At 30.7% G+C, this 26,167-nt stretch overlaps 1 protein-coding gene across 1 annotated transcript in view; it reads left to right on the top strand.

The window, feature by feature from the left end:
* LOC113377703 overlaps positions 1 to 25,957 on the top strand; it is a 69,013-nt gene extending 43,056 nt beyond the window's left edge. Inside the window, exons 3-8 of the mRNA XM_026618105.1 lie at positions 18,091 to 18,272; positions 18,330 to 18,523; positions 19,662 to 20,266; positions 20,370 to 20,599; positions 21,153 to 21,333; positions 25,353 to 25,957. Coding sequence (XP_026473890.1) covers positions 18,091 to 18,272; positions 18,330 to 18,523; positions 19,662 to 20,266; positions 20,370 to 20,599; positions 21,153 to 21,333; positions 25,353 to 25,499 — 1,539 coding nt within the window. The 3' untranslated portion in view covers positions 25,500 to 25,957. The remainder of the gene's footprint in view (positions 1 to 18,090; positions 18,273 to 18,329; positions 18,524 to 19,661; positions 20,267 to 20,369; positions 20,600 to 21,152; positions 21,334 to 25,352) is intronic.
* The last annotated feature ends 210 nt before the right edge of the window (positions 25,958 to 26,167 follow it).

Genomic DNA, 26,167 nt, shown 5'->3' with positions numbered 1-26,167 from the left:
TGTGTTTGAGAAAATTCAATTTGAAATCGCATTTTTAAGATTTAATTAAAAGCATTAACTTGATTTTCGAAATTAACAGTTCAAAATTTTATCTACGAGTAAATATTTAAGTCACAATTTTGATTGATTAAGTCAATTATTGTACCTATCGGGAAGTTTTTGCAACTTATCTGGCAAATTGCCACTTTCAACTAGTTAATTTTTTTATTATTATTTTTGGACAGTTTTTGAGTCCTATAAGCAATTGTACTTTTTTTTTAACAGCAATCAGAACTTTACGTCCTATGAGCTGTTGGGCTGAAACTTCTCCTTACTTCATATTCTTTAGATGGTAATCCAATGGTTAATCCATCCCAATTTGATGATTTTGTTATTAGAATTAATCTAATAGGGCTGACTTTTTATTGGTGCAGCAATGCCGGGTGAGGGCTATTTTCACTTGGAAACATATTGCTATCTATATTTGCAAGTGAAAATCGTTGTCACTGCTGCCTGACAACAAGCTGCTCGAAGTGGGTATCGAACCCGGGACCTCTGATTCAGGTCCCGTCGCTCTTAACCGCTTACCTACGGGCGAGCCCATTGTACTAATTTGACTCAAACTATACTTAATAGTCGGTTCAACAGATGGCAACCCATCTCTGTGTGATGAACAAAATATTGTAATCAATAAATTAAAAAAAAAAACAAATTTTAAGAACTATGTGTTTCAATCAAAAGAGAGCCACCACTAAATATTTCTTCAACATATATTTCAACTCAATATAATTTTAAAAACATCAATGAAATGTGAAATTTACATAAACATATTTTATCAGATTTCGTCCTCAATCGATTCAGTATGACTCGAAACGTCAAAAAATATAAAATTGGCAAATTAGTTTTTCAGTAGAAAACATTAACTTCTCTTTCGGAAAGTTAGAACAAAATTGGACTATATTTTGAATAGTTCAACGATGAAGTGTTAAAATGTCGCATAAAAATATTCCACACATAAACAAATTCTAATTTGTTTCTGTCTTGCAATCACTTTTTTATATACACAAGAGATCGCTATGCCACATATGGCTTTTTTTTGAATGAACCAAATCGTGTAAAAATCAACAGTATTTTGTTGATAGTTATCAAACTAAATAGTTTGCACTGGTAGAGGATGGATTTTAAAAACATATGTAAATTTTTGAAAGTCTCAATAGCATTCATGACATTGGCGACGATTTTATTCATAAATATTTTATGTAACGATTTCTTTCAAGCCTTTTTGAGTTTATGTAAATCGGGAGTGGCACTTTCGGTTATGATACAACACACTTCAATAATATTATGACTGGATGTCCTCGTTTGCGAATTGCCCACGAATTTAAAATACAACGATGATCAAAATTCTAGACCGAATGTAGGAAGAAACTTTTATGGACAGTATTGATGATCACGTCGAATTCGTTTACTGTTAAGTTATTTATTAATGTCCAAGAAATCTATTAGGTATATTACTTCAGTTCAGATAGGTCGATAATGTATATTTAATTACAATTTTATGGAGGTGCTTGGAAATAGAAAAATGTGAAATGAAGAATAAGAAAATATAGAAATCGTCCGCATTTATTTTTTATTAATTTTTTTTTATTCTCTAAGTTTTAACAATCAGATTACACTATATTCTGTGAAAAATCAAAACAAAGGAAAAAAGAGTTAATTAAAGAAATAAATAACTAGTAGTGTATGGCATCGTGCCTTAAGGCAAATTGGTGGACCTTCCCGTACCTTAATGAAATATTCGAGAAATATTAAATGTTTTCAAATAGATTATAATGAATAATGTAACTTTTATATTCTTATTTTATAAAAAGTAAATAAACAAAACTTAATCAATAGGATTTAAAATGAAGAACATTGTCTAATATTTTTAAGTATTATATAAACAGAAATAAAAAAAGTTAAACTTATTTATTTGAAGTATATAAGTGATGTTTAGAACTTTAGCTAGAATTAGAATTAAAATTCTAATTATTTTTCGGTATTCAATAAAAGTATTTTTTGAAAATTGAAAATAAAAATTAAATAAAATTTTTCCCCAAACACAATCGTTTTGTCAACACAAGCAAAAAGTTTTTTAAATCATTCAAATCGTGTGCTTAGTTCACTCAAAAACTACAATTTTTTGCTCATTTAGCTCTATATCTCCGAAACGGATCTGCCTTTGCCAAAATCTAATCACCACTTCTTCCCAACGTTACGAATCGAATGTTTTTTGAACCATTCGAATCGGTTGATCCGTTCTATTAATTCTATTAAATTTTTAGCACTTTTTGCTCCATATCTCCGAAGCCGCTGGACCTGTCTTCATCAAAAACTAATCAGCATGTCTCCTCATCAACAGGAAGCGAACGTTTCAAACCGGTTCATCCGTACGCCCGAAATCGTCGACTAAAAATTGTCTCCACACATACACACATCCACTATTTTCTGAGGTATGCCAAATTGATCAGAAACCTCTGAAACGTGGAGATATGCAAAACATTTTATTTTCGATTTTTGACCCATTATTATAACTTACCCTACGGAAAGGTAATAATAATTATAATATTATTATTATTAATAATAATAATAATAATAACAATAATAAAAAATAATTGCATTTATTTTAATAAACAAAAGTTGCATTACCAATTACTTTACATTAACCAAATAAATGTTCAGATAATATTTGAATTGCAAAAAAACATAAAATTTCAACATAGATTTAAGTGGGATTTCATCTTAAAAGCAAGTTGATTGAAGTTTTCGATATGTATGAATAATGCAATTTTATAATAATGTGCCTCCGTAAGCATTCGGCTATTCAATCTTATCTTAAGGATGGCTTATTATTCCAATAAATTTTTGTAATTAAACTACTTTTTGCAGGCCTATAATATTTTAGGATGTTTGGTAAAATATGATCATCGCCAAAAAACTTCTTTTCCAACAATTTATTAGGTAGAAACTGCGCGGACGATCTTTACAAAAACTAATCAGCACTGATATCTTTTTTAACAGTTTTTAAGTTTTCATAATCGATTAAAGATTTTTAGTGAAATTTGCAAGGAATTTGTCTACACTTATCTGCCAATTATAAAGGAATGGCTCAGTCGATCATTTCTCAAAACTATTCAAAGCGAGCCCTTATCGACTTTCATCAAATGGCTTTTGAATTTTCGAAATCGAATCACCCGTTTTTGAAAAAACGTCGACAAAATGTAAATTGGCTCAAGTACACACATACTTTTTCCAATTTTGTCAAACGATTCAGATTTAAGAATGAGTTGAAAAGTTGTAAAAACATAAAATTAGCTAATCGGAATTTCTAGTAAAGCAGTAGAAATAATGCAACAAGGAGTTAGGTATTTCACTTGGAATATTCACAATGTGACAATAATTTTTTAGATTTATTTCAAAATTCGAATATTTTAAGAATTGTTAATTAGTAAGTATTTACTCGAATTATTTTATGTTGATAATAAAGATTCGGTATTATTAACTTCCCGAAGGAGAAGTTTATGTTTTCATCCAAAAATTCGATTCGCTAATTTTATGTTTTCTCGACGTTTCAAGCCATTCTGAATCGAATGAGACCAAATTTGGCAAAAGTATGTGTGTGTGTGTATGTGTGTGTGTGTGTGTATGTGAACAGATTTTTTGCCGTAAATCGACGTTCTCTCCAAAACGGATTTCAAAAATTTAAAAGCCATTTGATGTATCTCGATGAGGACTATCGTTTCTGAGTTTTGTGCGGCGATCGGCCGGGCCGTTTCTTTGTAAATTGCAGAAAAGTGAAAAATTTTTCGTCCACGTTTTAGCCCGCAATTCTGAATCGATTTCGAAAATTCAAAAACCATTCGATAGATATTAGTTGGGAATCGTGCTGATTAGTTTTTGGTAGAGATCGGCCGGGCCGTTTTCTTGTAATAAAGTTTTAAAAAAAAAAATTTGACGATTTTCATGATTATTTTTTTGACAGTAGATACCATAGTCTTAAAGATCATACTAAAATATTACGGCCCTACGACAACTCGTTTAGCTTTAAAAATTCGTCAAAGTTTGCAAAAATTAGTATGGTCTTTTTGGCATTTGTCAAAATTAGAATTTACATCGACGTTTTCTCAAAAACGCCTAAACCGATTTCAGATATTTAAAAAGCATTGGGTGTATCTCGATGAGGATTATCGTATCTCAGTTTTGTGCAACGATCGGCCGAACCGTTTCTTTGTAATTTGGAAAAAAGTGTTAAACTTTTCGTCCACATTTACGCCCATCCTACCGAACCGATTTTAAAAAGTCAAAAACTGTTCGAAAGATATTAGTTGGGAACGGTGCTGATTAGTTTTAGGTGAAAATCTACCGAGCCGTTTTCTTGCAATTAACTGTTGAAAAAAAGTGTTAAATTTTCGTCCACATTTACGCTCATCCTACCAAACCGATTTTAAAAAATCAAAAACTGTTCGAAAGATATTAGTTGGGAATGGTGCTGATTAGTTTTAGGTGAAAATCTACCGAGCCGTTTTCTTGCAATTAACTGTTGAAAAAAAGTGTTAAATTTTCGTCCACATTTACGCTCATCCTACCGAACCGATTTTAAAAAATCAAAAACTGTTCGAAAGATATTAGTTGGGAATGGTGCTGATTAGTTTTAGGTGAAAATCTACCGAGCCGTTTTCTTGTAATTCGTTGTTGAAAATAAAATTTTTGCCAATTTTTTTGAATCTTTTTTTGGCGATATATATAAAAAAATATTGTTAAAGGCAGATCAAGTTGCTTATTTAAAAATTGGATTGATTAAGTATATTATATACACATTTCGGGAAGTTCATGCAACTTGCCTTCAGGCTAAATGCACCTTCAACTAGTTTTATACATATTTTATGAGATAAACAACGAAGAACAATATCTGTAGAGTATTATTTTGATGGCATATGTTTCCAATATGTAGAAAGTCAATTATTTGTCTCAAACATGTTTTTTCCAGGTGCAATCAAATATGATTGCAACAGTTTTTTATTTTTTCGCTATTATTTGATTCAGTGTTTTTGTTAACATGTATTTTTATAACTTTAAGTTTTATTAGCAACATATTCGAACATCCAATCACTGGATTGGCATTTTATTTAGACATTTATATACTACCAAAAATTTGCTGATGCTTTATATTGAGGTACAGATATTAAAAAAAAAAATTTATTAGCATACATCTCCTAAATCGAATCTAGGCTTATCTGTTTTGTTAAAAAATTCACATATGAAGCTTATACATTCATGATACAAACATTCAAATGCTTGATTTTTTATGCATATTGAGGTTAAAATATCTTGTATTGCGGATTTTTAAACGGCAATTTGTGATAACCATTTTTATTAATCAGCCAATTATAATTTTATTTATATGTACGAGGGTTTACTACCTCTGGCTATTCATGGGCGTATCATAAATTACTGTTGACCCGTAATATACTTTTTCTAACGACAGTTCAAATAATTTGGCAGCTCTGCGCAATTTCTACACGTGCGCTCGGCAAACAATACAATGTATTCACGTATCCAACAATAGAACACATTTTTGATAATGCTTTTATCTCGAATTATTTCGCGTAAATAAAATTCACATACTTCAATTACATGTGCTCTATTGATAGTTGTTATTTTTGTGATGAACTTTACAAATCGAAGCTTAGAAGTTCATCTAAAATGAGTCAAGGAAGCACAGAATTGGTTTCTATAGAATTTTCAAGGACTTTAATAGTCTGAATGATAACGTATCGATACTTTTTTTTCTTTATTTTTGTACAGCAATCAGAACTTGACAGTTTTATATGCTGTTGTAATGAAACTTCAGAAGTGCAACTTCTCGATTTGATTTTTAACTTCCCGTAGGGTCAGTTATAGCAATCGCAAAAAAATCGAAAATGAAATTTTTTATATATCTTTACGTTTCAGAGGTTTCTGAATATTTTGGCATACCTTATTTTTAGAAAAAATGGATGTATGTGTGTGTGTTTGTGTGTGTGTGCGTGTGCGTGTGTGTATGTTTGTGTGGATACAAATTTTCGTCGACGATTTCGGGAACACGGATGAAGCGATTTGAATAATTCAAAAAACATTCGATTCGTATTGATAAGTAGACGTGCTGATTAGTTTTGGCGAAGGCAGGTCTAGCCGTTCCGAAGATATGGGGCAAAAAGTGCCAAAAACGGTAACTCAGAACGGAGCGTCCGATTTGAATAATTAAAAAAATTTTTTACTTGTATTAACAAGATGAAGAACTGATCAAATTTTCATGAAGGCAGGTCTAGCGGTTTCGGAGATCTAGTGAAAAAAGTAAAAAAAATGCCATCTGGCGGTCAAAAATGATCTTTAGACATACGCACATCAAATTATCAGATATTTTAACAATAAGTATAAATTTTGTTTACATTCCTATGGGTTCCATACTAATGCTTATACGTTAGACGGCGGCGCGGCGCTTACGCGCTTCAATACTTCGTGTCTGTGCAGTTAAAGCAGTACGATTGCTTTGAAAAAAAGTTCAGAATTTTCAAAATATTTTAAAATATACTTTTCTTCAAAAAGTCTTTTTTTCAAAAAAAAAGTAAATTTTTGTCAAAAATGTATAGTTTCTCAAAAATCTAATTTTTCAGAAATGTTAATCTTTAAAAAAAAATAATTTATGGTACGAGAAGTTCCAGCAATTTGCCTTAAGGCGGCACGATGCCATGCGCCCCACTAGTTATTGTTTTTTTTCCATACTTATGGTATAATCTTAATTTTATGCAGTCATTCCACTTTTTGGGGCGCACGGATCAACCGATTTGAATCGTTCAAAAAACAAACAAACAACGTGCTGATTAGTTTTTAGCAAAGGCAGGTCTAGCCGTTACGGAGATACGGAGAAGAGTGCAAAAAATAGTTTTTGAGAGAACGGAGTATCCAATTTGAATGATCCAAAAAAACATTCAATTTGAATTGATTGGGAGAAATGGTGATTAGTTTTTGGCAAAGGCAGGTCCAGCCATTGCGAAGATACAGAGCTAAATATACAAAATATGACAGTTATTGAAAGAACTAAGCATCCGATTTGAATGATTCAAAAAAATCTGCTTGTGTTGCAAAACAATTGCTTTTGGAAAAGAAAATTTATTTCAAAATTATTATTATAATTCATATTTTAATTTTAATCCAGGCTAAAGTTCTAAAGCTCACTTATTTACTTTAAATAATTCTTACAAATATTAGACAATGTTACGATATTTATAATAATCTTTTTGAAAACATTTAATATTCATCGAACATTTCGTTACGGTACGAGAAGTTCTAGGAATTTGTCTTAAGGCACGATGCCATACACCACTAGTTTATTTTTATTTTTATTGGCGTCACCTTTATCATCCAGCTACTTACATATATTTTCTATTCTAATAATGCTAAATTTATGGAAAAAAGTGAATACTTTAATTCAAATCGTAGTTGTTAAAAAAAATCTTATATAATATAGGATATTCATAATTATAATTACGTTGAGAAGAAAAGTTTTTACATAGGGTTAAGCTTATTTTTGCAAAAAATAACGATACTTAACTCTTGCTTTGCTTATTTACTGACAGCGGTCTGATCTTATTTCTTTACTTATCATTAAATGCGATAATTTAATTTGTAAAACAAAAACACGATAATTTTATGTTATCAGTGCCGAAAAATCAACATACTAATTATGAGTACATTTAAATATTATATAGTCATTATTTGCTTAATTGCAAGTAGTATTTATTTATGAGTCAGTACAAATATTTTACTCTATTCTCAGTATACTATATAAACAGTATAATCATTAGGTTTGTTGTATTGATATTATACGAATAACTTGAACGGAAATAGTTATAGTATTCAAATAATATTTGTGCGAATGTCACTAAACTAAAATGTTTTGCGACCCAAAAAAAAAACTTGAGAAAAAGACATGCAATTTGTTTCAATTCAAACTGTTAACTCATGTTCAATATTGTTTATCTTGTCTCTAATTAAAATCTAATAATATTTTCATATATCTCAAAAAACGGTATTCTAGTAAATGTTATCTTATTTAAATTATCTCAAATGTGCTAAATTTAAATTGTCTCGGCTGTTGTAATTTAATTGCGATAAGATGAAATCGATAACTTATTATAATTATCTTTTTTTAAATATATTAATATAAAGATATCATGTTCAGAGCTCTGAACTGAAGGGTTTTAATAGACTTTATTATTAAAATTGTCAGACTGGTTTAACTTTAGTACCTACCTAACAGTAATAAAATTTAAGCAACTCATAATTAATTATATTGAAATTGGCAAATTGTTTTGGGCACTCGTGCCAAGATTGTACGATTTTGGTGCGTGCCCATTATCTAGTACAAAATAAACGGTTTTTTAAAATTTGTAACAACTTTTACATTACTTAAATGGATGCACATATATAAAATAAGTAAACGTTAGCAAAATAAGCGTGAAAGAAATAATTTATTTTACAATTTGTTGACAATATAAAACGATAAACGGCTTTCCAGTACAACTTTTTATTTGCTTTTAATTTAATTCAAATCCAAACATTTTTTAAGATATATAAAAAACAGTATGTTGCTAATCATATGTTTATAACACATTTTTATTCCATATTTTCATTTTCAAACATTAACCCTCTCCACTCGGATGCCGCGAAATGCATACTTATTCCGAAATTCGCGAGTGGTTCCGAATTTTCATACTCAACGTATCTTTTGGACTTTCAATTAATTTTTTAGTTTTCCAATGAGAAAGATAAATAACTCGCTGCGGATATTTATATGATTCTGTTTCGTTAAAAATTCAATTTATTTTAAATTTAAAGCGATATTTTATTATTATATAGTTTTTTTAATATTTCTACAAATAGGCTCTTCCGTGGCTTCGTGGTAACTTTAGACATAGAGAGTACTTTTTGCTTTAACCTAACAAGCAAAAGGTGTTATTCTTGACTCAGATAACCTGAAATGAAACAGCTTTATAGGTTTTTATTTGAAATATCTAAATATGATTTTAAATAAAAATGGGTTTTTAATGCATTGCTAGAAAAAATTAAAATATATAATCACAATTAAAAGTGATCTAATTTGAAAATTCGCCCGTTTCTTGTCTCAGTTGTATCTCGTCTTCAAAATTTTAAGTTGATGGTGATGACTTTGTTAGTTGTAATTATTTTTATTAAAATCAATAAACTGTTGTCGGTACTAGTTATTTTGATGAATTTTTTGCAATTATAAAGCGTTTGATGGAATTTTGATTATTTATTCAATATTCGAAAAAGTGATTTGCTTATACAATGGGCAAAATGACATGGTACTATTTTGCAAGCACTACACACGTTAGTTCATTCAAGACAAAGAAAAAAGAAAATTGAAACCTGCCAAAAGTTGCCAATTGGATTTTAACATCCATTATAACTATTTCTAAAAACAGACCAAAGGATCCACAGATAAAAAGACTTGCATTTTTTGCAAAACCCACTTTTTCGTTGTGAAACTATAAATTTTTGACATAAATTCACTTTTTTTTGACATAAATTCACTTTTTTTTTGACAAAAAAAAACTTTTTGAAGAAAAATTTATTTTAAAATATTTTGGAAATTCTGAACTTTTTTTCAAAGCAATCGTACTACTTTAACTGCATAGAGACGAAATATCGAAGCGCGTAAGCGCCGCGTCGCCGTCTAACGGATAAACATTGGTACGCAAACCATAGGAATGTAAACAAAATTTATACTTATTGTTAAAATCTTTATAAAATATCTGATAATTTAATGTGCATACGTCTAATGATCATTTTTGATCGCCAAATGGCATTTTTTTACTTTTTTAGTAAAGTAAAATGTTTTTTGAATTATTCAAATCGGACGCTCCGTTCTCTTAAAAACTGAGTTACCGTTTTTGGCACTTCTTGCCCCATATCTTCGGAAGGCTAGACCAGCCGTTGCCGAAAACTAATCAGCACGTCTCCTTATCAATACGAATTGAATGTTTTTTGAATTATTCAAATCGCTTCATCCTGTTCCCGAATTCGTCGACGAAAATTTGTATCCGAACACACACATACACGAACACACACACATACACGAACACACACACATACACGAACACACACACATACACGCACACACACATACATCCATTTTTTCTAAGGTATGCCAAAATGTTCAGAAGGTTTTGATACGTAAAGATATATAAAAATTTTCATTTTCGATTTTTTTTGCCATTACTATATTACTATAACTTGCCCTACGGGAAGTTAATTATAAGAAACGGTTACGGTGTATGATTTGTTCTTTTGGGGCTTATGGTGCTGATATCTCAAAGCTGAGGTCCCAGAGTACCAAACGATTTATTTATGAATATTTAAAAAAAAAATTATGTCATTTTGCCCGAACGATATGAACAAACTGGGTTTTGTAATTAGTGCATTAGTTGAATTATTTGCATTTCTTCAATAAATATGTTATTATAGTCCCTACTTAAGTAAAAGGCTATATTACTGGTAGTTAATGAATCATAAATAAATATCATTGAAAATCATAACACCGTGTCATTTTATCCGTACTTCCCCTATGTCAAGTTTGCTCTGATCGTTCTGATATATCCGACAAAATGTTTCGATATGTATTATTATAAAATATTAAGTGCCAATTATGTCACATGAATATAACATTAGACAAATTAGCTCTAAATTACACGGCAAAGACGTCTTGTGATTTAGAGCAAGTTCTTAATAATGAAATAGTATAACAAACAATAAATCAATATAAAAATATAAATATAATTCGACACATTCAATTCTAACCAATTAATTTTCGAAATGATTTCAGGTGTGACTCCGGGTTTGTACCGGAGTCCCGGCCGATGGCGCGGCGAACGACCGCTACGTGGCCCGCTGCGCGCCTTGCGCTTGTGCATACTCAGCGCTCTGCTGCCGGGATTGCTGATCGCCGTCCCGCTCTACATGCGATATTATGTCTATAGGGATCAACTCTATCCTCTTGGGGTCTCCGATATGAGGCTCATCGACGGGAAAGTCTCCACAACTTGGTGTCAGGTAATGATAGTATACAGCAATCTTTGCTTTGTTTTGTGATAAAACTATTTATAAACCAAAAGCTTAAAAAATCAAATTGAAAGTTTATAGTTTGAGCCTATTTTCCATATGAAAATCAAAATTTATGTGTTTTTATTTAAAAATAAATTGGATAACAAGAATTGTGTTAAAGTTTAAGTTATTTTTCAAGTTTCAGGACAACTTTTATTTCATTATGTAGGGTGTAATTGTAATACAACAGTTTTTTATGTTAGGGTGTTACACTTTTTCAGTTAATCATCTGAAGAACATCAGATACGTGCAACAAAAAGAAAAACTGTTAACGGTTTCCCAAAAAATCACATTACAATGTTTTAAATAAAATATCAAAAAGGGAGAAAAATTACAAGACAAACAGTATTTTAATTTATTTAGTTATGTTAAATTAGGAGCCAGTGTCAGATCAAAATATAATCCGACATGGCGTGTTTGGCCTACCAAACGATTTATAGAGTATAATGGCCAATAATTTTAGTGTTACCATGTTTTTTGCACCCGAGACAGAAATTTCCAGCGAGTATTTTGTAGAGTAATAGTGTCTTATTAGTGGGTCTCTTGATTTGTTAAGTGCTACTAGTCGTAGAACTTTGTTTTCTACAGTCTGTAGTCTCCGTAGGTTAGTCGCGTTCCATGGTGGAGCGCAAAGTATCCGCTTGTTCTTCACGCTCAGCGGGCTGCTTTGGTTCAAGAGAGGTTTTAATATTTGTATGTTTTTTGAAGCTGTGGTAAATATCTACGAAATCTACTGAACATAATCTTTAGTCTGCTTTCGTAAAGAGTTAGTAATATGGAGTATATTTTGAGCATTATCAAATACATTTGACCTCACTGTGGAAACAACAAGTACTTACAACCACTGATTTTGCCATTTTCCGTACTAGACCAAGCAGCAGTGATGTAAGATAAAAAGCCTTTTGCGCCATTTCTGCAATAAATATCACATCAATATTAGAATAAAAAATTATCTTTCAATAATCACATCAGTTAGAGAATCGTCAACCTCTGTGTTGCCTTCTAATATTTTTAATTATAAGAAGCAATCACATCACAACGGCTCATAGAACATATATAAATAAGTTCTGATTACTATTTATCTGATTGTATTTTAGCCTTTCCCGTGACTGCGTGTTAAAACCTTAGGCTTTGAAACGCAAGATTCAAAATTTGCTACCCACATCTTGATATCAAGCAGTAGTGATATTGATTTTAATTCGAAAATATAGGTTAAATATGTTTGAAAGTGAAAAAAGCTTTGTCTAAAAATTGCTGCATTAAATTAAAAATCATCAATAAGTACCTATTTATGATTTTTAATAATACGAATTCGACAAATTATGATAATAAAACATATATATGAAAATGAAAAATGCTACAAGATTATCTTTTATGAGTAATAAGGTGATTAATTAGTAAAAATTTTAGACAGGGTAAGAATATTGAATTGGTGTGAAGATTTCTACAAGTCAAAGAAAATACATCTTGAATATGATGTAAATTGCTTGAATCATATCCGAGATGCGACCAAAAATTGAAGTAAATCTCAAAATTAAGTTTTTCAATGTGGAGCACATATCCCATAGAAGTGCAACTTAAAAAAGTTTGATCATACTTATTATTTAAATACGTTGAGAATAAAACACTGTTTAAAAGTTAAAATTTATATATGCAGGCAATTTTTTAAGGAGTTGGTTATGGCCTAAACAATTTCGGAAAACTTGATTTAAACTGACTTGGACATCAGGATTCTCTACATTCTCATCGATATTATCAATATATTATTGATGTTGTTGAAAGTGTATGTATTGGCTCCCCATATCAGATGATTTTAATGTAAATACCAAAGGCGCTTGAACAATTCTGACTCCATTTCCGCAAACATAAAGTTCGCATTAGCATTGTATTTGTATAATGCAAATTCATTTTATAGATATCGTATTTAGTAAATTAGTATACTTTGGAACAAAGAATCAGAAATTTCTAGCGTTATCACTTATCTTATTTGGAATTTTCAAGTGTAATTCAAACAAGAACATCATCCTTGTGATAACCTCATACGTCTTATCTTTTGACAACCACTTGGGACTTATAGCAGGCAGTTTATGGTGTATAAATAACATAGAATTAGTAATAATATTTATTGTTTTTTATACAAAAACTATATTTGAACCCGCATATGAAAAACTACAGTGAAATTTTTAACACGCTTTTTATATGTATGTGTTTCAATGTATGCATATAAATATATGATTATATACGCATACTGTTTGCTTGCAAATGTGGATGTTATATTTTAAGATAACGTTTTTTATATAATAAATAATGATAATTTTAAGAAATATGATAAACTGATATTCAGGAAAAATCCATGAACGTAATGTAAATATTTTGAATATACAGCATCTTTTAATCTATAAGATGTTGGCAACCAAGTTTTACATAAAAAGATAATATTTATATTATTAGAGGTTTTCAAAAAAATATCCACGATGCATAAATTCGTACGACGTTAAGTTTTATAAATAAAACAAAAACACTTAAAACGTTCATGTAATTGGAAATTAGATAGATTAGATCTGTAATTAGTTATTCTTTATAAAATAAAAATTATGTAATAGCAGTGGTGCATTTTTTTGAAATAATTGAAAGAGCTTTTGAAGTACTGAAACCGGTATCAAGCTGTAGTGATGTATGAATTAACTTGATACTATAATTATAAAACATAGAACATAGAGCATAAAATCTAAAATGATATAATGAAGTGCGCAAATAGTTAAGACAACCATTGGGCTGCCTTTTAATAGCAATATGTTAGAACTAACAAAGCAATTAGTAAATATTATTTTGAGATTGCAATCAATATGGAAATGAAAAAAATGCATCCAAGTTATCTTATTGTAGTTTGTACCAGAATTTTCTTGAAACGCACCTGAGCTTTAGATTTGTAGTGGCAGCAAATAGATATTGATATATTATCGCAAGCATTCTATTCTTTATCTATTGTTACAAATATATATTATAATTGTATATATCAATTATAATAGTCTAAGAGCCAGTGAACTATTTGACTAACCTGTTTTCACAAAGCCAGAAATTTTTCTAATGATATTTTATTATAGGCCCATTAAGAAAATACCATTCTGGCAGTCATTCCGCGGTTGCGTCATCATCCCTTCAATTTGTGAAAATGTAAAAAAAAAAATTTTTATAACTTGCTCGCACAAGGCTCAAATTTTGAGGGTGTCTTCTTTTAACTGTTCAGAAAGCATATGTAAAAAGCCAGCCCATTCTGACGGTTGCAAGGGTCTGCCAGAAGAGTACATAATAGTCATGACGCGCAAGGGTGTGGGCGCATTGCCATACATAATTGACTAATATCCTTGTATTTGAATAATTTATACGCCATTTTAAAGGTCATTTTGAAAACATCCGTTATACCAAACTTCAACTTTGTATCTCACCTTATGGCCGAGATATCATTGAAAATATGCCAAAGTGGCCCCTTTTTCAAACTCAATTTTTGGCGTAACCATAAAAGATATCGAAAAAAAAATTACGTGATTCTACTCATATTGGCTTAAACCACATAATGTATAGTAATATATGCTAAATAATCCTTTATTATTAGCTAAAAAGGATAAAATAATTTTTCAATTAATGTTTTCGGATAGTGCGTTTTGTTCAATTACTTTATTTTTAGCGTTATTTAAAAGCCTATTGTTTTCTCTTTTAGTACTGCAAATATGGTTTAAATCAAATTTGTGGAACACTTTGAAAAATTGAAGAAACCAGAACCAGTACACCCGCGCGTAACGCTAATGGTCGCCCGCATAGAATTCGTTCGGTCGGATGTGCGATGCGTTACGCGCGGGTGTACTGGTTCTGGTTTCTTCAATTTTTCAAAGTGTTTCACAAATTTGATTTAAACCATATTTGCAGTACTAAAAGAGAGAACAATAGGCTTTTAAATAACGCTAATAATAAAGTAATTGAACAAAACGCACTATCCGAAAACATTAATTGAAAAATTATTTTATCCTTTTTAGCTAATAATAAAGGATTATTTAGCATATATTACTATACATTATGTGGTTTAAGCCAATATGAGTAGAATCACGTAATTTTTTTTCGATATCTTTTATGGTTACGCCAAAAATTGAGTTTGAAAAAGGGGCCACTTTGGCATATTTTCAATGATATCTCGGCCATAAGGTGAGATACAAAGTTGAAGTTTGGTATAACGGATGTTTTCAAAATGACCTTTAAAATGGCGTATAAATTATTCAAATACAAGGATATTAGTCAATTATGTATGACAATGCGCCCACACCCTTGCGCGTCATGACTATTATGTACTCTTCTGGCAGACCCTTGCAACCGTCAGAATGGGCTGGCTTTTTACATATGCTTTCTGAACAGTTAAAAGAAGACACCCTCAAAATTTGAGCCTTGTGCGAGCAAGTTATAAAATTTTTTTTTTACATTTTCACAAATTGAAGGGATGATGACGCAACCGCGGAATGACTGCCAGAATGGTTTTTTCTTAATGGGCCTATAATAAAATATCATTAAAAAAATTTCTGGCTTTGTGAAAACAGGTTAGTCAAATAGTTCACTGGCTCTTAGACTATAATTAGCAACTACATTGACGTGCTGCATATCACTACGTATTTTTATTCGTTTTCCTAATTGACGTGTTAGCCCCAAATTACGACAATGCTTATCAGTCATTTAACGAATCATTGAATGGTCATAAAACCATGTTTTTGATATTGATTAAAATCATTATACACGTGGCAATAAGGTAAATTCATAAAATCTGAATACTTGTTTTACTCAAGATTAAATATATTTTTACTTAACTAATAATTTTGTTAATTACCACTTGGAATTATTTAGTACAAAGTACATATTGCCATATGCCTACTATTTTTCAGTGATAAATAAATTCATGAGAATTAAAAAAATACCAAAAATCGACCAAAATATGAATAATATAAATATAACAGATTTATTTTTACGCACATGATATTAAAGCGTTTAAAATATATTATTTTTGAAATTAGGTTTACTACTAACAAGTATAAAGATATGATTTTTAATAAATCAGTTTTTTAATGAATACATTTTTTAAGTGGGTACGGTTATGCCACTTATTTTTTGATCAGCTATAATTACTACAATTATCCAAGCAAAAACTAATTGCTGATAAATAACTACTACTGTTCAACTTACACCAAAATAACAAAATAGTAATTCATCTGTATACTGTAGCTGTTATGATGACTGTCACTACCGTACCCTGCCGCGACTGTACCCAGTCTCCCATACACAACTTTTTATATTTTTTTGAACTAATATTTTAATAGGTTTTTTTGCTTTTAGGTATGGAGTAAAATACTGTAAAATTTACTTCATAATTGATAAGTATATTTATTAATAACTTAAATAATACCAAATTAATAAGCAGAGGGAAGTCCCGTAACGCTGGACGGCACCAAGCACAGGGCACTCTATTTAACAAGTATTACTTATAAATATAAAGATTTATATGTATAAATCTTCATTTCAAAATACTAGTGAAAGGGGCATGAGGGGCACACAGGTACAGGATCACGCCTCAAGCCTCGCCTGTGACGCACACGGCCACGGCGAGAGCAACCCTTTCCTGTTTTAGGCGCAAAATCACGGCATCACCTAAATATCAATGGAAGTAATTCTAGCATATTTATGCATTTACATTTGAGTGGTATGCAAAGATAAAAGTTGTAATAGATTGTTATCCGAAAAATGGTAGAATATTTTTAGATCTTTTAACCAATTTTAATAGGTGCCACCAAATGAACGAAAATGTCTATCCCTTAGCACCGGACACTAAATCGTCCCTTAGTGCCGGACAGTAAACATATTGATATTTCTTGTGAGAATATACGTAATTTATTCCAATTATTTAATTTTGTTCTGTATGAGTGCTAACGGTCACTACATACACCTATTTTTCGTATTTCCTAGTCGAAGAATGAAAAGCTTATTGTGAATGCACCAGCTGAGAGCATCGGTTTGGCGCAGCCAAAAGGGTGGATGAATAGTGACTTTTTTTTGCAATATCTAAGATTATTTGTCAAAGACACATGTGCAGACATTCCAGAGTGTGTAGATGGCTACATATGTGATCAATGCAGGTTATTTAGAAATGTGCGGTACTAGGTGCTACTGTTAAAAATCATATGTTTTGATACCAAAGTTTGATTGATAGTATTAATTATTTTTTAGCAAAGATTGCGATTTTGTTAATTTAGTTTGATTCCTAACTTTGTTATCTAACAAAAATCATAATTTAATAAACATTTCGTAAAATATTTTTTGATTTATTTATGAATAACCTTAGGTGTCTGTCACTAGGGGACTTCCCCCTATACTTACTAATAACCTAAATAATACCAAAAATAACCTAATTAATAACAAAATTATAAATTAGGTAAGAATATATTAATAAATCAATATTATAATATTGCTTTTAGTGTGTCTGTTTCAAGCCGAGTTTTGTCACTTGTTCAAAAACTATTTATTAAAGAAAATATTCATTCCGAGAAGCATTTGTGTCAGAAAAGCATTCAGGATTAAAGGGTGTTGCATATACTGAAATGCACAATTGCTATTTAAATTTTGTAAAAATAATTGTAGTTGAAACAAATATGAGAACAATGTATTTAAAAAATCAGGAACAATCCGGGGCCAAAACCTGCCTGCGATTCAAATATTACTTCTGAAAAAATCCGGGTTGCAAGTTGTAAATCCGAGATTGTTTCTGTCTACTAAAGTAAACGGAATTTACAATACGATTAAATTATACTGAAAAGTGCACAACTGACAAAAACAATGTACTTCTCATTTTTATAACTTCAAGCATTACTTTGTTTTCAGAAACAAGTTGTGCGTTCCAATGTTACCTTCAACGCTTTTCTGATGGAAGGAGTTCCTTCGATGTCGCCAGAAATGCATCCAGTGTCCATGACGCGACATCTAACTTTATCTGATGACATGAAGGAATACTGGGCGTTTTACCTTCTCAAGGAATCGGTCGTCACAGTTTCATCTTGTGTCAGGTAATATTACCTCGCACGCAGAATAAAGTAAGTATTGTATACATTATTTTTTATTAGGTGGCCTGGTGCATCGTTGGTTGTGATTAGAGGTCACAGGCATCTCCATGAATGTGCTTTTATAGGCGACGACTCTTCGGAAGAAGACGAGGAAATGTTTGAAATCATGTCGAACGAGAGGAAAAGAAGGCCTGTTAGTGAAGTGCAACCAGATATTACTTTCAATAATGACGAAGCACCATCAAATAATCCAGGTAAACTACTACTATAAATATTTTGAATTATAAATTTATTATAGAAAATAGATGGAATTTGTTGAACCTATGATTATAATCCATATCATGATTAAAATATTTTTAATACATTGCAATTGTTGTTTATCAGTAGTAATACTTGAAGTAGGAAATATATAGCATTACAAATGATTCGCATATTCATTGAATTGCAATTTATCTGCATAAATCCACTTAACTTGCAAATTATAAATATGTAAATACACATATAATATGATGTTCTTTAATTTATATTTATCATTTTGTGACCTTTGTTTTGAAATCTTTTGCAATGCATGCATGGTTTTTATCATACACCTTCACAACTAAAAATAATATCTAAATTTCGGCACAAAAATCAAAATAAATTATAGAGATACAAATATAGTTACTTATAGATAATTTATATATAGAGAAAAAAGTATTCTAAATTACTTCTAGATGGTTGAAAAATGATGAAAATATAAAAAAATAGCAACTTACACTGATAGTGAGAAATAAAGATAAATATGAAACGTAATCCGTTAAACTTACTTGGCCAAGAGTGCATGACGTAATAAGATAATTTTTTTGTTTGTTTTTTGTGTTATTATGAGCATAACATAATCGTTTGTTTAGCAATATTTATTTACTTACTTACCATAACTCGCTGAAACTAATTTTTAATACCAATTTGATTAATTTGATTTTATATCTTATGTGGATAGATGATGAAGCAAATAAAATAAAAAAATAAAAAATAAAATAAAAATAACTTGAAGATTGTTCTTTAACTTTAATAGGCTCTCTGAGTCAGCGATAGCTTCTACATTACTTTGTTGCATATTAGAGATAAACAAATATATATGTACAACTATTACTTATTCTAAAAAAGTAATAATGGCAATGTTGTTTTTTCGAACAATGATAGTATTTATCTTCAAATTCAATTAGACCAATTCCATTAGTCTGATTACTATTAAAAAATCTTTCAGAAAAATTCTCTTACTACAACGACAATGTTGTCATGCGGTTGAAATAATTCTGTAATTTTTTTATTCCGATGTATTAAGTTTTAAAATTATTTTGATAAAAATTGGTTTTTAATTATTTTTAGTTAGTAAGTATGAATTATTTTAAGGTTTGATGAAACGTCATCGCAGCGATGTGGTATTCCATCACGAGAACAATCAACAAACGAATCAAACGTTACCAGCTACCAGAATCGACGATCGAGATGACGATCTTCATCTATTTCTTAAGTTGAGTTCTATGAAAGCCTACGGAAAAAAGAAAACCAAAGTGACTTCAACAGAAGATGATAATCACGTCCACAAACATCGAGAATTGAGTTATGGTGATAAGGAATCAAGTTTTATTACTTTAGGTCAACGCCCAGAAACTGTGCAACATTACGAAAAGTATAAAAAGCCAAAACCAGAATCTTCTAACGAGTTAATGGATACGATTCTGAATAAACTAGAACTTATGGGAGATAGGGGTCATGATATTTTGAAAAGATTAAATGAGAAATTGAAGTTGACTCAAACTACAGATTATGTCCAGAGCCCACAGACAACCGAGACCATTCAAGACGTCGAAAAAGATACCACTTCAACTCCAACTTCCGATGATAATGAAGAAACCGAAAAGATTAGACAAAAAAGGGAAGCTGCTGCAGTTAAATCTCAAATGAAGGAATGGTTGAACAATGATGATAGGGAAAACGATGCAGCAATTGAAAAGGTAAGATTCGGTATCTATCCCGGTTATCATTCATTTTTTTATATTATCTCATCATCCATATGTTTACATTTTGCATTTTTTTAAAAACAAAGAAAATTTTTAGGATTTAGTTCCAGATGGTATAGCTGATCATCATCGTATTTTGAACGAAACTACTTTAAATGATCGTTCGAATTCGGAATACTGGTCATCATTTTCATCAAGTGAAGAAGCATTATTGAACTGCGCTGGCTTAATCCTCAGTTTGCCATTAACCCCAAGCATAAAATGTGAAAAAGGAGCTTCGGAGGGTGATTTGGAAGAGGCCTCTCTTATAAATGCAGTTACATACAGGTGATTTTAAAATATCGATAGTCGAAAAAACGAAAAAAGAGCACATAAGGTTCACACGCGATTGAAGTAAAACCTCTTTTGCTACTGTATGAGATGGCATTTAAGTTAAAAGTAAATACATCATATAGCAATTTTGAATAATGTTTATTAGAAATATAGTAACACTCGTGATGCACACATTTATTATTGCCAAACATTATACATATTTATATAATAATAAATTATAAAGTATATATTTATAATAACATTACAAATATTCATAATATTTTACAACGAGAGATCTCTATTGACTCAACACGACGACTAATCACAATCGACCGAAATGATTTCATCGAGAGCGGATGGCTAACAGTTCGAGCGTAACGCAACTTCCGTTGCATTTGCACGGGTTTACTCCTTACCCGCGCTTTGAGAAGTTTTAGTTTAAGTCGCACGGACTAGATTTAGGAAAAACATTGTCTTTTATTTAAATTCAAATATATTTGCATGCTGCCAAGAGAATATCAACTTGCCTCGTATCGGTTCTGTCTGTAATTTTTATGTACTTTTCCAGGGTTCACTCAAACGGGTACTACTTCTTCGTTTTTAGCAGCGAGAATGAAGTTCGAGATAATTTTATTCAAGTCCATTTCAATATTAACCGCAGTGTGTACAACGTTACAAATTCGATAGCTGAATGCAGAAATTCAACAGAAGTATGCTCGCTGCCTCTGAAGTTCTTTTCTGACGAAAAGGTAATTATATAATAGATTCTTTACACTGACCGAAAATGCATGCAATTTCACTCTTTACTAACAATAAGTATAAATTATATGTGTATGTGTGTAATATATATTATATATATACAAGAAATTGTGACCAAAGAAATTGCTTCATAACCGCCTTCTCTTGTTTTCATCATATGTGCTTGTTTTTCCGTCGTTGTATACAACAATTCAGTTCTTGTATTTGACCAGCATTAACCCTTTCGACTCGGATGCCGCCACTCCGGCGGCATAGTCATTTTACCGTTGCGCTCGGATGTCGCCGCTCCGGCGGCATGGTATGTTTTACCGTTAAGCTCGGATGCCGCCGCTCCGGCGGCAAATCGTGGCGGCAACGACTCGTCGCAAACTAAACTTACATTTAATTTTTTTTTATTTTTTAAAAATTAATTTACTATTACATTCATTTATTGATTGATTTATTAATTTTATAAATAAATATATAACAAAATTAATTTATTAGCTCATGATCCCCATAATTCTAATAAAGATCTGTGAAGAAATGATTTTTTAAACAATATAGCATGGTTTTGAGTGCAATTTTTTTAATTTTCAAAATTTTCTATTTTATTATCATAATAACTATATTTAAAAGCAATATAACCACATTTTGAAAAAATCCGATACAAAAAAAAATTCCGAGTTGAGAGATGAGACTAGCAGTCCGACTACCGAGTCGAAAGTGTTAAATTATAGTTGCTAACAAAAATTAGAGCATGTGGATTATTCTGTCTCATATCAGATTCTATAATTTTCGTAATTCATATTTAGTATGATCAATTTTATTAAAAAAATGACCTTAAATACTCCGCAATTCACTCGTCATATTATTTTTTGCTCGAAAGTATTCTTTCAATGTCAGTGTTATCATTACATGTAAGTCTGATGTCACATACAACGTTTTTTGGAACTTCTCATATCTGTTTCGAATTTATTTTACAAAACAATCATGTATTGTTACGAATGATCGCTATTTTATTCAGCAAATTTTTGATGAGGGCCGGCCGTGGTCCCGTGGTAAGAACGTGGGCTAGCAAATTCTAGTCCCGGGTTCGAATCCAACCTCGGTCGGTTCGGTATCAAAGCAGCTTGATACCAAATTTTCACTTGAAATCATAGATGTCAAATATCAAATATGATTTCAAGTGAAAATGGCCTTTCGTGGGCATAGCTGTAGTGGCAACATGCCACTTGGAAGTAAAAAGTCATCACTATTACAACAATTGTAATAATTCAGCACATAGAGATGGGACAACTGTTTGGGTTGCTATCTATAATAATTGTAAGATAATTGATCACAACAGCTCATAGAACTCATAAGTTCTGATCGCTGTTAAAATATTAAAAAAAAAAAAAAAAAATTTTGATGCGATGATGGTGAAGAGTAGATAGTGATTTATATAATATATTACGTTACTATATATAATATTACGTTTCTAAACATGAGTTTGTTAAAAAGATTTAAAAATTAATAATTTTATAGTAAAAGTATCGAGAAACAATTTGTAACATGTAAAAAAATTATGCCGGTTATTGGATAAATGGTAAAATTTAATGCCTGAGTTTTTCTTTTCCTTTCCCGAGTTTCATTTTATACAAATGGAACGGTTCTTAGACTAAACATTCATATGCGCTCTATTTTTTCTAGAATGTGCTCAAAAGATCAAGATGTCTTACTTAAAATATAAGTTTATAAAAAAATTATTTAAACTTTTCGCTAATTTCAATAACTCAATCTACTTAAAAATTACCTAAAATATTGTTCAACTCATAATCCTTTAACTGAATTAGCATTTCTCTCATTTATTCATTATATCTAACTTGAAATCGTCTGTTCATCATCAGTGGGGATGAGCATTCGTTTAATTCGGGGGCTTTATGATAACTCATTTAATAACTTGCAAAAACAAATCATCTACCATAGTTCGCGAATTTTATTCAATAATGGGGATTTCAAATTTCCTGAATATTGATTAATTGTATTTTTAATTATACATCTTTTTTTATAATTGTACCCTTTTCTTATACATCAGTTGAATGCTTTTGTAACAACAAACATTTGTTAACAAAAACAATTTTTTGCTGATTTGACAAAAATTACTGATCATGGAAAATTTTCATAAAAATCATTTTTAGCCTAGAATTTAGGACAAAAAGTTTCTGAAGTCTTTTGTGTTTATTGTGAAATCAAAGGTGGAAAATATTAGTGAATAATATAGAGTCTGACAGAAATAACGGATGGATTTCCATGTACTGTAAATAATGAATAACGACATTTAAACAGAAGTTTCTGTATTGCTAAATATTTACGATATATTAAAGTTTATTCGTGTAAAATAATGTCTTTTAAATGGTGTCTCTCGTTTGCAATTCAGACGATCTCTGAAGTTTTTCGTATCAAGTGTTGTCATTTCAGGCGGTAACTTTACAATATCTACTCTGATTGTTTTTTCTAAGGCATGGGTGGTTTGATGCAGTTAGTTTCTTCTTTGAGGATGATGACCCATGGAAAAAAATCAGCCCTGGCCATGTTATGTCACTATAGTGTAAAATAATGTGGCCGGGAAACATCTGATTTGACGTGTTATGTGGGAAGTGGTCATGGTTAAAACCATATCTCACCTTTAAGGTTCAATTCAGGTTGCAGGAAGGTTTGTGTAAACTTCTCTCATAAAAGTTTGGTTTTCATACTCAAAAAAGCAGACACCATTCACGTGCAGCCTGAAAAAGGGGGACAGGTTTGGCGGAAAAGCACGAATTATGACATTGGGTGCGGGGGTGTTTTGTTATATATCACGTGTATTTATTTTTCACCTGAATTTGAAAGAAAACTAGTGGGGTGCATGGCATCGTGTCTTAAGGCACATTGCTGGAACTTCCCGTACCGTAATAGAAAATCTTGGTACGAAACCCAAAAAAAAAATTACACAAAGTTTAATACATTATTTTAAAGTCTCTATAAAATATCTGATAATTTGATGTACATATGTCCAATAAACATTTTTGACCGCAAAGTGACATTTTTTTAACTTATTTTTATTGAGAGTCCTTAACCGCTGGATCTGCTTTCCCAAAAATTTAATCAGTTGTTTATCTTGTCAATACTTGTAAAATGTTTCTGTTCTCTTTAAAACTGAGTTAGCGTTTTTGACACTTTTTACTCCATATCTTCGGAACGGCTGTACCTGCCTTCACCAAAAACTAATCAGCACATCTCCTTATCAATACGATACGAATGTTATTCAAATCGGTTGATCGGTGTTTCCGAAATCGTCGACGAAAATTTGTATTTGCACACACACACATACATTCATTTTTTCTAACAAGTATGCCAAAATGTTCAGAAACTTCTGAAACGTAAAGATATATAAAATTTTCGATTTTTTTGCGATTACTATAACTTACTCTACGGGAATTTAATCAACATTTTTCAAAATATTTCCAAACTTTTTACGTTTTTTTTCTAGGTATTAAAAATACAAGTGATATTGGGCGGGGGAGAGAGGTTTAATTTTAAATATCAGCAAGTATTACTAAGGGGAAAGGAGAGGTCCAAAAATCCTTAAAAAATTATCACGTGATTAATAAACGCCTCCTTTGGAAATAATGGCTTTTGAAACTTTATCAATTAGTGTGCACAAAACTCCAATACATTTTTCTACCTTCACCCACATACAAACCATAATCGCTGAAAATCCATCGGTTATTTCTGCCAGACCCTATATAGTTTTGATTCTAATGAAGAACCATTACAGCAATTTATCATTAGAAGTAAATTATATACTAAATCAATTAGTGTTATATGAAAAATGTACATAGCATTGCATATATGCTCGTCTTATTTTTTTTGTCTTCCCTAAAAATCGTTATGTGTGATATCAGCTTTATATGACTGTTAAGAATTCGCTCTATATATTTAAATATATATATATATATATATTTAAATGTAAAATATATAGTATTGTAACCAATTAAAATTCTATTATTAGCTGGTGCTCGAGTTGCCGCTAAAGAGCAACGATTCTCTATCGAACAAAGAGTTCATTGTGATATCAGAATGCGAGCCCCGTACCGCCATCTACGTGGTTTGCGTGATAGCTGTCCCTCTGGTGATAATAGTGTTCGCGTTCCAATGATCGTCCGAGAGATGGAAGTTAAAATGTTCGGCTAATTGGTTTGAAAGTCCTTATTTTATTGTAAAGCGATATCTGACAAGGTCCTTTTTCAAGATCTTTTCATTTATTGCTTTATCAGCGCTGTGATATAAACATATCTAATCTACGTGTTCTGGTTAGTCTTAAGTATTCGATTAGAATCAAATTAGAAAAGATTCTGCCTCGGACTGGAAGATTTTAAAGGGTGAATACATGATCTAGCTAATTGCAATTCAGTTTATGTACTGCTGATTATGTATATAAGATGAAATTTTACCTAAAATGACATTAATTAAAACATATTAGCCCATTGAATTACATGCAGCACAACTTAAAAAATAAATTGTGTGTCATTGTCTGGGTATTATATGCAAAATCTTATAATTAAGTCATTTATAAAAAAGTAGCATTTTGATTTTTAATATGCTATAAATTGATTTATGCCCATTCATGCAAATTTAACGAAATGAACTAAATAAAAATATTTCTTGTCGTTTGGTTTGTAAAATTTATTCCAGTTTATTCCAGTTGTATATTTTTTTAAATTTAATCAAAAGATTTCTAAACGGTTACAACAATAAACTAATACAAATTTTTAACTATATATCCAATTACAGTTTTTCTTGAGAATAAGTGTTTAAGGTTTCTTA

Source organism: Ctenocephalides felis, unplaced genomic scaffold, assembly GCF_003426905.1.
Source record: "Ctenocephalides felis isolate EL2017-DRISC unplaced genomic scaffold, ASM342690v1 CF-g0.4_SCAFFOLD_01886, whole genome shotgun sequence".
Taxonomy (NCBI): Eukaryota; Metazoa; Arthropoda; class Insecta; order Siphonaptera; family Pulicidae; genus Ctenocephalides; species Ctenocephalides felis.
This window is presented reverse-complemented; position numbering and strand designations above follow the sequence as displayed.